The 13,914-nt window shown below is 33.9% G+C and overlaps 1 protein-coding gene across 1 annotated transcript; it reads right to left on the reverse strand.

The window, feature by feature from the left end:
- Window positions 1–67: 67 nt before the first annotated feature.
- Window positions 68–1,184, reverse strand: LOC123003881 (protein lin-37 homolog). Its single transcript, XM_044396919.1, has 5 exons — window positions 920–1,184; window positions 693–866; window positions 484–646; window positions 287–435; window positions 68–237 (listed from the first exon to the last, which is right to left on the reverse strand). The coding sequence occupies exons 1-5, from the start codon at window positions 1,096–1,098 to the stop codon at window positions 216–218; spliced, it is 687 nt and encodes a 228-aa protein (XP_044252854.1). The 5' UTR covers window positions 1,099–1,184; the 3' UTR covers window positions 68–215.
- Between the last annotated feature and the right edge of the window lie 12,730 nt (window positions 1,185–13,914).

Raw genomic sequence — 13,914 nt, forward strand, 5'->3', positions numbered from 1 at the left:
ATCATCACGTTGGTAACACAATTTCTCATTAATGGTGGGCAATTCAAATTAAACTTTTGTTTTTTTAAATTGAATAAAATATAATTTATTGTACAATAGATTACATTTTTACTAATACAAAAAAAATTAAATTCGCCGTCAAAAACACTTCATTCCGTCATAAATCTACGCTCCCTTAATTAGATTACACAATAAATTTTTAAAGTGTATAAAAACTATTCCATTGCTTCTTGTGCCCTAAAAAATAACAATTATTATAAATAAAATTGTGTGTATTTTATTGTACTTATTGTAAATAGTTTGGAGAATCTGAGTACTCATATGGTATCGTTCTTCATTTTTAACAGCAGTTTCTATCCACTTCTTTTTGACTTTGACCCACCGTTGTAGGTGATTCCTGATTAAAATATCTTTGGGAACAGGTGGACACTCATCCTGAAATACACTGAATGAATCAATTAGTAATTTATCAAAATTACTTACATAATTTAAATTAATGTTGTCTTTGTTTTGTTCCTTTTGTTCTGGCAACGGTGATGGTATTCTACTGATGACAGGTCCCATAGGTGGTGGTAATCTGTGCAAGTCTGTCATCATACTAGAATTCCAGTTGAATTCATTTGGTTCGGGAGACGACAATCTGCGCCTAAATATGTGTTGAGTACTTATTTTTGGGTTATTAACACACTTACTTAACAATTGACTGTGGATTTCGTGGTTGATTTTGCATCCAAGCCCTGCAAATGGGGTACAGGGGAGTGTCTTCTTCAAATCTGGCCAAATCTACGCTTCTGTCAAATAATTTCATAACGTAGGTGTGACGATAGGGGGTTAGGACAGAATCGCCTTTACGCTTACGGTTGTCACTACAAAATGCAGGTGAAAAATGTACCAAGAAATTTATTAAAAGTAAAATTACTATTTGGAACTCCGCTCATCAGACGAGTCACTATCGGAATCACTTTTTTCAGTGAGTTGTTTGAGGACGCCTTTGAGGCGACCTTTTGCCATTAAATAATCATTACCCAGGACGTTTTCCTCCTTCACTTCCACTTTAATTGGGCTTAAATTTGTAGAAAACTTACGTTTTTTGGTCATTTTTTCAAATTGCAACAGTCGAATGACGGTTATGTTGTGGTTATGTTCCAAGTTCCAAGCGTCAGTGCACAATAGTGACAACACTGCTAACGTGGTGCCAACCAAAACCCGACAAACTCACAACAAATGTTACTATGGCGAATTAATATTTCCGATTGTCAAATGTCAAAAATGTATTTCCCGCGTTTAAGTAGCCATCATGTAGCCATTATCAGATATGATGGTGTGGTTGTGTGGTCGTTTGTTTTTCGTGAATAAGGGCCAAGAAGGGGGTTCCATAGCATAGATTGTAAGAAATAATATAAAAATTGTTTTGTTATTGTATTATGTAATCCAGTTTTGTTTTGCTTTTAGAGTCGAATGATTTCACAAGGGACGAAAGTGAGATCCACAGTGATCGTCTCAAACAAGCATGTTTTTATGTTTTCCAAGGACCCTGCGTAGCATCAGCTGTGGAGGAACATTTGCAAGATAAGTACCAAAGTATCAAAAATTCTAAATATTTTTAACTTTGTGAGGATTGTTTTGACGAATCTGCCTTTGTGAATGAGGAAAGATCGTTTAAATGTTGGAGCAGTACCACTTATCTATATCCAAAGAGCGATCTAACATTTCGCTGGCTTGGTATTATAAGGTTGCATGTGCCATTTTAGGTTAAACGTAATTAAGTATTTTGTTACTGGTAAAAACTAAACCATTATTGATTTAGCTCTGGTTTTCCATCAGTAAATATGAAAAAAATTATACTTTTTTTTGTTGAAAAAGTAGAACTATATCTGCCCGTGTGCAGACCTTAAACATTGCGCCCCTCTACTGCCATGAAATTAGAAATTAGTTAATTAGTAATGAAAAATTACTGATTAAAAAAATATTCTTAAAATAAAACATTTGGTAACAAGTGAAAAAAAATATTTAAATTTAACACTTTTACATACGGCATAATAATATGTATAATTTTTTATCCTCTTTTTTTATTTAATTTGTAAACGCCCTAATAATTTTTGCAAACATATTTTATTAAAATAATAAACAAAATTAATATAAATCTATCTTTTGTGCTTTAGTATTGGCAAATTCTTTTATAAATTCTTCTAAATTTATCTTGTTTATTATTTCACTTTCCACTGCAATAGTAGCAAGATTATTTAATCTATTTTGAGACATTGTCGTTCTTAAGTAATTTTTGATAATTTTTAATTAAGACCTTCCACCAGAGGCACCAGTTTCAGGTAACGTTAATAAAATTATAATAGCAACAGAAATATTGGAAAATGCAGGTACTTACTAAATTATTTTCAAAAATATTTTGTAAAATTTGTTGTGGATCTAACTCTGAGCCTAAAGGTTGAAAGTAAATAGTAATAAATTTATTTCATTAAATAAATCAATACCATCAAGATCTGATTCACTACGTCCATTATCTTGTAAATGAATATGCAGATATCTGGCTAAAGTGCAGAGTATACTTTTTTCGTATTCGACAGATGGGCTGTCATATTGTATACTGCGAACTTGTTTTTATAAAAGAAAGAACCTATTTCAGCCTTAGGGCAGCTGAGACGTTTTCTCAGTTAAAGCAGAGTACTGGTATATTTTTCCTTCTTTTTCTCTATTTCGTTCCTTTCTCATTTTTGTCTTTTACCTTCCAGTGATCGTCATATACACTTTTTCGTTCTTTAGACATTATATTCTCTTTTTTTTTTAATAAACGAATTTTCTCGTAGAGGTCACACCTATCTTTTTTGGGAATGTGGGAATGCAGATTGAAATTGTTGCAAAATATGGCTCTGTATGCAAATTCCTTGCACATTGATTTCTTAGGTTGCGTAACCTTTCTCAATGCACAGTTTATATAATTTAATTCCAAATTTATGTCGTTTATTTTTTATAAACTATCGAAAGGACAGACGTTCTCTAAATGGAACGAGTGTCTCGTCAATGAATATGGCTTCTTTTGCTGTTATACCGTTGAAAATTTTTAATGAGCATATTTATCAGCGGAGATATTTTTTGCAGTCTATCTTTTTCGCTAATTTTGGAGGTAGTTATGGGTAGACGGAGTGGTCACTTATCATAACAGATCAGGTACTTGGTTATATTTTTATTTTTTTTTTAGAAATTGTACAGTGCCCCTATGTACAATCCATTTCATAAATGCTTGGCCCATCGGCTTTCAAACCATCTATTCAAGGCCCACCATGCCGAATGGATGAAGGATTTACGTCGCCGATGGCTGTAGAACGAGAACAACAATTTCAAAACTATCGAAAGGACAGACGTTCTCTAAATGGGACGAGTGTCTCGTCAATGAATGTGGCTTCTTTTACTGTTATACATTCATTTATCATAACAGATGAGGTCAAAATTTATAAGAATCTGCGCGCTGAAGGCAGAGGGGATAAAAAAAATAATAATAATAGGAAGAGCCGACATCGAAGAATCAAAAAGCGTCATTGCTATGAAAGCTAAACATAATCACAATTTAAAAATTAAAAAATTTATTGATTACAAAGAACTTTAACGAAAACAAAATGATTCTTCTAATATTAAAAACAAATACATTTTATAACATAACATAAAATAATATTTATAATATAACATAACTATAACTAAACTATTGTACAAATTAACACACACTTTCCTGAAACCAATGTTCGGAGATAAATGGACGATAAACTGTTGTTAAAAATTTATGATAATAGTTTACGCCATTTTTTAAATACAATCATATTATTATGTCGTAACTAATCGTCGTCATTGTCATCATTGTAAAATCGACCCACTGGATATGTTTTATTGGTTGTAGTCGTTTTGAAATTCATTCCAGAAGTTCTGTGTTGGTCAAAAATTGATACTTTCAGTCTTAGTTGAGATTCAGTATGAAATGGATTTTCTGTCTCCAAGTTTGTGACTATCGGCACTGGATCTTCCAGAATATTCTCTTCAAATTCCGGTAAAGTAATCCAATCCAAATCGTCAATATTTGCTTCATCGTCAATGTTGTGAGGAATAATCGGTTCCGGTCGTTTGTTAGTTGCTTGCCTTACGGTGGGTAGAAGTTCTCTTGTCGTCTCAACATTTTTAAATACTACATTTCTAGTAAACATTCGTCCATTACGATGTTTAAATTTTCCGTCTGTAATAATTTTTTAAAATTTTCTCCTATTCCTACTCGACTCATTGCAACATGTAACTGTCCGTGTACAAAGCAGGGTTCCATCAAGGTATTTCCTTTTTTTTTTTTTTGAAATGTCTAACTTTGATACTTATTAATTGTTATCACAAAAACCAATTTTGCAGGAAACTGTTGTCTAATAATCGGACTTGGTAATCCTGTGCCTTCTGTGGCTTTTGTTTTTACTTTAGGTAACGTAATTATATTGCCTTTGCCTTTACCCGAAAGCACTCTTGCTGTCAAAACGTAATCTTTTATTTCCAGAATTTGTAAGCGTGTACATTACAATTGTTCCATTTTTAAATTTAAGCTTAAATGGTGGTAAACACACTGTTTTCACACTGTGAAAATTATCTTCTGGATCCGATTCATATACGTCTTGACCGTAAAATATCCTTGTCTCTCCCGGAAGTAAATTTAAATTTTTTTCGTTCATTTGGTGCACAGATACGTTTTTAGGACAGAGTAAAGTCCCGCACGATGAGGTAAACGATCGTCGTCAATGACATTAAAATTGATGTCTCCATACACATGCTCCAATAGAGCTTCTAAACTATAAACTAAATATTGTTGCGGTATTTCAATAAATCTTTTGGAACACCAAAATGGACATCATTCATTTTTGCTCCTGGTACTCTTCCTTCTCCAATGTATTGTTTCCATTGCAAGTGCTGCGTTCTTATATCTCATATTCTCTGTTAATTTCAATACTTTATTCCAAAATGGGAGCACCTGAATGCATTCCGTTTGCAATTACACTGCATGCGCTCTTGGTGCAATAGGCAATAATTGCCTGAAATTTTCACAAAACACAAAAATTTTGCCCCCAAATTCCTTGTCAACGTCTATTAAGCGTTGTAGATATAGGTAGATTGCCAATATTGCATTTCTTGGAGCTATTGACGCTTCATCCCAGGTAACTAAACTTTCATTCAGTACTACCTTCTCTAAATCCTCCAATTGTGTATTCTGTCACTAGCAATGGCAACCGAAAAGATTTGTGCACTTGTGCACCGTTTTTTCTTCATTTAATAATGTTGCTACCATTTCAGTCCACGCCATAGCGATGTAAGTTTCATGAAGACGTTTTTTTGTCACACGTTGTAATACGTTGTAAATATACGTTTTGTCGGTACCTCCTGGACCATCCACATAAAAAAAAAACATTATTTGCATTTTTCCTCGTTTGGAAGTATTCTTGTAAAGCAGCTATTATTGCATTATATGTTACCACTTGGTCACGATTTAAAAGAACAAAAAATGTTTCGTCAATTTCTTGATTGTCGTCTTGTGCAGTTGTATTTCTTTCAGTGTTTTCTATTAAATCCGCAAAGATAAGTGACACTGTTCGCAAAAGATTTTCTTCTAATGTAATTATAGGCAATTCTAAATCTTGCATGGATGGAAGCAAATTGCTTCGTTATTTTTATATGATGAAGTGCTTTCTGCTCTGCAGCTTCTATACTATCTCTGTCTGTATTGTCGTTGAAAATCGTCAATCATATAATTTTTGTACATTGTATAAATACATATTTGCCACAAAAGTCATATCGGCATCTTCGCTAATCATACATACGATACATAATGCAAATAGTTCTCTTATTTCAAAGACACGTTAGTATGAATTGTTTCGTTTAATGCTTCATCGTATTTATTCGTATCGTCTAGTACAGTGGTCGGCAAACTCATTAGGCCAGAGAGCCAAATATTAATAGTAAGTCAATTGAGATATCTTTTGAGAGCCAAATTTCTTAAAATTAAACTATATACGGGATGAATATAAAGTATGGAACCAAGCGGTTTTATTTTTATCATTTCCTTCCAGAAAAAAATAATACAAATTAAAGTAATATAAAAAATGTGATCGTATTTTCAGAATGAAATTTTGTTTCGTTTTTGAGTTATGCGATTTTTTTTTGTCACAATTGCAATTTATGTGAAAAAATTTTTTTGAAAAAATTAAATATAAAGTAGGTAGTTGTAATCCTTAGAGTATAGCTGTTATGAGAAAAATTATTTTATAGTGGGTTGCCATTTAAAAAAATAAATTTTTTTGTACACCTCAAAAACAAAAGGAAATTTCGAAAAATTTTATTCTTGTTAAATTATCACATTTTTATAGTACTTTATCACTCATCAATTAGTTTTTTTAAAAAATAAATAGTTTCAGCAAAAAACGTTTGGTTCCATACTTTTTATTCACCTTGTATATGGGTAGGTACTGTTTATTAACTTAATGAAGTTATTAGATATAAAATTAAATCATGACAATGACTGGTAAACACTGGTGAACAATGGCCTTGCATCTCCTAGACTCTAGTAGATGAAGTTCTTCACATGCAGATTCAAAGGTATTCATAGTACGACCATTGACAGTTTTTAATAATAACTGGAATAACCTTTAACAATAATCTGAGATAATAGCGCTCCACTTCTTGGTAGCTAACTTCGACTAAAGCGCCAATGGTTTTGCTTACTTGTCTTATTTCTGTTCATTCAGAATTTTTATTTTGCTAAATGTATCTCAGCATATTTATAATTTCGAGCCTCTGGATGGGTACGATTAAACTTAAACCATGCCATCAACTTGGATGGATTTAGCCAGTTCTTCAATCCTATCAAGATCCTCATTCTCTTCAAACATGATGTCTTGTTTATTAGGCAAGTGAACTGGCAGAACGACAACAGAATACGATCTATCGCTAAGTTCAAATTGGAATAACCTCCATGCTGCTTTGGTAGAGTTTACGTATCGATAGTCTTGATACTGACGTACTTCATCCGAATCAATTACACCTTCTTCATTTCCACCCTGGTTTTGTGATTGCACCGTAATATAATCAGCATCTGTAAAGTTTTGAAACAAGCAAGATCTTGTCTCACTAAAGTTGATAAGCTACTGTACGAACAGTTGTTATGTCTGGTGCTAATTCAGCTTTTTCTACTTTATTTATAATGAAGCATAAGTTTTGCTTCATTTTCAACCACGAGAGCTGGACTTTTTCCTAAAGGGCCCTTCTTTATATTTCCTGACAGTAATTGACGTCGCAACGTTTTGGGAGGAATATTGTACATCCTGGATGCTTCCTTTATTTTTAATTCTTTATTTTTACAAGCTAAGATAGTTTGGCGTAAATCTTCCTCTGTCCAAAAGGCTTGTAGTGTACAAATTGGCTTCCGAACATATTTTTGTGACATCTTGTCACTCTACAAGAGAAAAACACTATGTTTTGTAACGGCGTATATCCCATAAACTGAGGGGTAAGTAGTCTAATATGTGTAACTTTTTAACTCAGATTATTATGCCTAGTTTTCTTAGTCTTTTTTCAACAAAAATCCATATTTCTACCAAAACATCAAAAACAACATTGAATTTGACTTTTTACCCTTACTTTTAACCCCTTTTTTCTAACTCAGATTTACCCAAATCATCAATTTTTTTAGGAAAATGAGTCGATTTTCAAGTTTTAGTCGTTGAAGTTTGAAAAATAGCCCATAGAGGTCTGTTCAAAAACACAAAAATAGGGGAAATGACCCATTTTATCTATTGAAACAGCATTTTTTATGGATACTACCCTATTTTTATGGCCTTTTTAAAAATCTGAGCCAGGCTTTTTTGCCATAAATAAGGAAAACTAACCTTTTTTTTATGATTTCTTATAAAATGTAAGCCAGACGTAACAACTGAATCTGTGGTTTTTGTTGAAAAAAAAATCCGTAGAAAATAGAAAAAAGACTAAGAAAACTAGGCATAATAATCTGAGTTAAAAAGTTACACATATTAGACTACTAAAATTGAAAATCAATTGATTTTCCAGCTATATATAAAAACTACACCTTGTTTATGTGATATTGTTTGTTCTTTACGAGATAATTTTTTTAACAACTCTATTTCTTCTTTATCAGGAATAAGTTAAAAAACTTGATTATTTTAAATAGAACTGTGAAGTGAACAAAAAAATCACATATATGTATAATACTTTTATTTTATTAATATAAATCAATTTCTTAACCCCATTAATAACTTAATTTCACATTGTAATCCCAACTGCTCCTAGTAAATTAACAATCAAAAACCCGTTTATAATTTCATGCTGTATAAATCCGCTGACGCGTCGTGCTTTTAAACCTGTCGTGCGTGTTTTAAAGGCTTGCTTATAAACTAATGTTATAATATACTATTATTTAGAGAACGTTTAAACAAAGAATTTTTTAAATATTTTTTCCAGCATGTTCTCATTTAATACTACCAAGGATAAAATTTTGTTGGTCTATCTAAGAATCACCCTGTTTAACAATTTTATCCTGCCAAACTAAATTTATTTATTTTATTGCTTTACCTTTTTCTTTTCTTCGACAAATTATCTGCATCCTTAGACTTGTCTGACTTTGAACGTGGAGAGTACGCATCTGATAAATAATCGTCACCGAACAAAGACTTTGTGTCGGATTCATCGGAAAGTACTTCTTGCATCAGACTTGCTAATTGTTTTTGTTCTGATTCGTAGGACATTTTGGTTGTACACAACGAACATTTGTTCCTCAACTACAGCTACGCGGCTCGTTTCGGAATTTCAAATTTGTGTTTGAATACCTTCTGCAACTTGTACTTTAATATACTATTTTTTTTCGATAAAAGGGGCCCTTTTTCCGTCAATTCTTTATGAAATTTCTCGAGTAACTCAGCATAATAGAGCTCTGTTATTGTTTTTTTCTTTTGCCAAATAGTCTATAAATATTATGCCATGTGAATCCCAGAAGATAGTCGCCATGACCATTCCGGCTGAGGGAACTGTTTTGGCTTTCTTTGGCGCACGTTCACCAGGAAAAAACTCACTGTTTAGACTGTTCTTTGGTTTCATGTTCATGGGAATGTACCCATGTTTCATCAACGGTTACATTCGTCTCAAAAACTCTCCCATTCATCACTTCGCCTTGCCCCACCTGCACTTGTTGACATCACAACACACACTGTGAACTGAACCCCAAAGCCAGTATCAGGAATTTGAGGATCGCCACTTTTAAGGGGTTGTACATGTTCAAGCAGTACCAAGAGATGCTCAAAAGGAGTGGATAAAGTTTGAGTTTGTTATAAATATATTTGAAATTGTTTAACAAAAGTAGAGGAGCATTGACTTCATTAATACACAAAATAATACAAATCTTTAAAAACAAATTTACATACTTAAAATTAAAATATTACAAAATCTTTACAAACAAGTTATAATACTAAAACTTCGGTAATGATAATAGAATAATACACAAACTAAAACACATTAAATTTGAAAGCATTCTTCGGCCTCGGAGTTCTGAGTTCTTCTCCGGGAACAACAAAATTTTCATTATTTATCGAAATTCCCTCCGTGTTGGTGGCAGTATGATAGAGTATCGTAAAACACGCGGCGTGTCTCCTGCCCCGCTTAGGCTGTCTGTGCATACACCGTAGCGTTTTTTTTTTGCGATAATGGGTGCACCATGTTCTCAGCAGCAGACTTACAACAGAGTTTTTTCATTTGAATTTCTCAAATCATAGAAAAAAACGCTGCTAGTGTAGTCAAACTCGTAATAAACCCGTCGTGCGTGTTTTAAAGGTTTGCTTATAAACAAGTATTATAATATACTATTGTGTATTTTTTTTTAATATTATAGAAATGGTAGTGGCGTATGGGATCCTAAAAAATTAATTGCACTACGGCAGTCAACGTGCTAGCTCTGGAACTACACTAAGCATATCTTGAATAAATGATTTGTGGCCGTGATTTGTTTTCCGTGCCCGATATCTCGCAATAATATTCTGCTTCACTAATTGTTGGCCAAGATTCAAAATAAACTTTTTCTGGTCGTCTAAACTTCGTCATTTTATCTGTTGTGTCTACAGCGCTCTTGTTCTTGCTGTAGTCTAGCACTTACGCTTATGCTTAGTTTCCTCTCGCGAAGTACTATCATTATGAGGCTCTGTCGAGAGTAAAATTACTGCTTTATTTTGGGCAGGCTTGCATGACGCTAGAGTGTGATTTTTTGAAAAGGCAAAAATGCTGGAATATGGCGTTCTACGTTTATTTGGCAACAGTTGTTTGGAAATGCAAGCTTTGATGCTTCCCTTTTAATTTATAAAATGATATAAAGCGGCAACATAAAAAAAATACTATAAAGCACTTATTGCAGCAGGTTCTTCAAGCACTCATTTATTCCTCAACTTGACGCTACGCGGCTCGTTTCGGAATTTCAAATTTGTGCTTGAATAGATAGATACCTTCTGCAACTTGTACTTTAATATATTTTTTTTTTTCGATAAAACGGGTCAATTCTTTATGAAATTTCTCGAGTAACTCAGCATAATAGAGCCCTGTTATTGTTTTTTTCTTTTGCCAAATAGTCTATAAATATTATGCCATGTGAATCTCAGATGATAGTCGCCATGACCATTCCGGCTGAGGGAACTGTTTTGGCTTTCTTTGGCGCACGTTCACCAGGAAAAACTCATTGTTTAGACTGTTCTTTGGTTTCGGGTTGATGGGAATGTACCCCATGTTTCATCAACGGTTACATATCGTCTCTAAACAGTGCTTTGAAATGGTCACACGATTCCGTTTTTGTTCGACTGTCAGCAGTCGCACCCAGCTTGCTGCTAACTTTCTCATACCTAAATGTTGATGCAAAATATTAAATACGCGTTCAGTTGAGATGTCTGTTTTCTCAGCTATCTCGCGTATCTTAATTCGACGGTCTTCCAATACAAGATCATGATGTGTCGCTCCTGTGTGAGTTTGTGAAGACGGAAATGGATGATGGATTTTGTTTTTGTTTGTCATTTCTTCATTAAGGCTAGTACGACCACAAAGAAATTCAGTAAACCACTTGTGGACCATACCATGCGAAGGATCAGACTTCCCGTATTATTTTCTTAACTTTTCTTTAGTCATTGAATTATCAAACCGCATATTTACAAAAGGCAAAAGCTACAGGTCGCTTCCACTATCTTTAAACGCCACGAATCATAAAGACAGCAACATGGTTAGCAATTTCTTCAGATCTTGTAGTATCTCTATCTATCTTGAAGTATCTATCAAAGATGAGGACACAAATATTCTCGTTGAGCCTTACCCGCCGATTGACAGCTTCGATCATGTGATTTGAAATGCCCAGAATAGCAACTTTACCAAGAGTTGCCTTCAGTGTGCGTTCTGACGGTAGTATAAACATTTTGGAAAGAAGCCTATTCGTTCGAGGACTGCTTTTATGAATGGCAATGGCGTCAGCCTTGTCCTCAAACGTAAAACTTCTTGCCTTGGGTTTACACTTATAATTTCTCAAATGACTTTCTAAAAAGCGTTGCTGAACAGGAGTAAGTCCTATCAAATGGCGCATTGTTTTATTTTTAGCATTTTTTTTAGCTCTATTCCTTAATGCTCTGGCCAAGTTATACAATTTAACTTCTTCCTCCTTAAACGCCATTTTCTTTTTTGTAATACCCAGTTGGGATAAGATAGCTACAGAAATACTTATATTTTATTAAAAGATTGCGAGCCACTTACAACTTAAACTTAAGTTGATGTTTCCTTCTTTTGAGACTTGGAATTTCTGTAACGAAAAAAATCACTATAACAACTAAGGATTGAGATTCGAACTTACGTTTTTGGGCTTTTATAAGCCGAGTCTGGATTTCAGGTCTTTCATCACCGTGACCTGGAAAATATTGTAATTAATTTGTTTTCTATACTATTTATTACTTTGGCAAATGTAATGCAATTGCATGGGCGCCCACAGGGGGGGGGGGGCAGTGGGGGCCGTTGCCCCCCCTGGGACGATAGTGGTTGTTATATTTGATATAAAAAAAGATTTTTTTTGTTTTTCACAAACACGTTCCAACTTAAATTTTCATGATCGAAATAAGAAACTAATATTTACATTTTTATCACAAACTGAGTGATATGAAAATAGACAAATGAAACTGTTATTATTAATTTCGACTTTTTTTTTTGCCCCCCCCCCCTGTCCATAATTTCTGAGGGCGCCCATGTGCAATTGTGTTGAACAAAACCTTCATTGGGTTCTTTGATATAATAATTACATTAAAAATATGCAAAATACCACTTTCGCTTTTATAAAATTTACTCAAAAATTTCGACGGTTTAGCTTCAACGACAGGGAGTTGAATGACGACTCATCTCCGAAGGTCCTGGTTGTGGTTCATTCATATATTCTGTTAAAATTGATAATTTAGTTTTCTATATTACTAGTACAGGAAATGTAATTAAATACTCATGCAGTTCTTATATTAAATTTCGTTAATAACTATGAATGCCAAATGGAAATAACTATTAAAGTACTAGTATTACGACAGACTCAACAGCACATTAAAAAGATAAAACAGTATCCATAATGAATATGAAAAAGTAGAGACTAGGCTCGTTTACTGTGTTTCTGGAATCGAACAAAAATCATTCATTTTGATAATTATTATGGTGACTTACTAAAATCTAGAAACCCAAATCTATTTCATTTAATACACATGCAAATGGTGTACTACATTTTATTCTGCTTTATAGATAGACATCGTCTTTTATACCTGTTTCTGGTGTTGCAAGGGGAGAAAAAACACGTGGTTTTTCTGTGTGAATTTTGTTTTTTTTAATATTCGTGTTGAAAAACTCGGGTTTTGTGTGAGAATCTTATTTTGGGTGAAAATAAAACTAGCGGGTAGAATAGAATTCGAGACTTACGAGGGCAAAGCCAGAATTACCCGGCCTGACTATGAAAAATTCAAACTACAGTAACATGTTTTTTTTATTTTTCAATGTAGTCTCCGTTAACTTCATTACACTTATTACATCGCTTAATTAACAATTCAATCCCTTTAAAAAAATAGTAAATAATAATCACTTGGAGCCATATCTGGACTATATGGGGGGGTGATCTATCTGTTGGAACCCACAATCCAAGATGGCAGCTTGTGTAACACCAGCAGTATGAACGGGCGCATTATCGTGCAGCAACCACACGCCTCTGGTCAGTTTTCCTCGACGTTTTTCGCGAATATTGTCTCGAAGTTTGTAAAGTAATGATGCATAATACATGCCGTTAACGGTGGTATTAGTTTCTTTAAAATCTATTAAAAGTATCCCTTCACAATCCCAAAAGATCGTGGCCATCACTTTTTTTGTTGATTGGCAGACTCTAAATTTTCTTGGGGGTGCCTCACCTTTACGACGCCATTCCATTGATTCTCTTTTTGATAGAGGGTCATAATAAAGGACCATAGTTTCATCTCCGGTTACAATCGTTTCCAATATAGGGTTTGGGTCGGCTCCACACAGTTCCAAAAATGATCGAGCACACTCCACACGACGTTATTTTTGAAGCGCTGAAAGGTGTTTGGGAACCCATCTTGCACTGACTTTATGCATTCCCAAATGGTCATGCAGGATTCGGCGTACACTTATATCAGAAACTTTGGTCATTTCTGATATTTCTTTGACCTTCAAACGTCGGTCACTTAATACTAGTTTTTCCACAAAGGCAACTTTGTCTTTGGTTATCACCTCTACTGGCCGACCAGGTCTTGTGTCATCTTCTAGGGATTCCTGTCCCATACGAAAACGTTTTGCCTATTCTTTCACCACAGAATAGGACGGGGAACT

Source organism: Tribolium madens, unplaced genomic scaffold, assembly GCF_015345945.1.
Source record: "Tribolium madens isolate multiple individuals breed KSU strain unplaced genomic scaffold, Tmad_KSU_1.1 Scaffold_1;HRSCAF=32;Tcas5.2_LG8, whole genome shotgun sequence".
NCBI classification, from domain to species: domain Eukaryota; kingdom Metazoa; phylum Arthropoda; class Insecta; order Coleoptera; family Tenebrionidae; genus Tribolium; species Tribolium madens.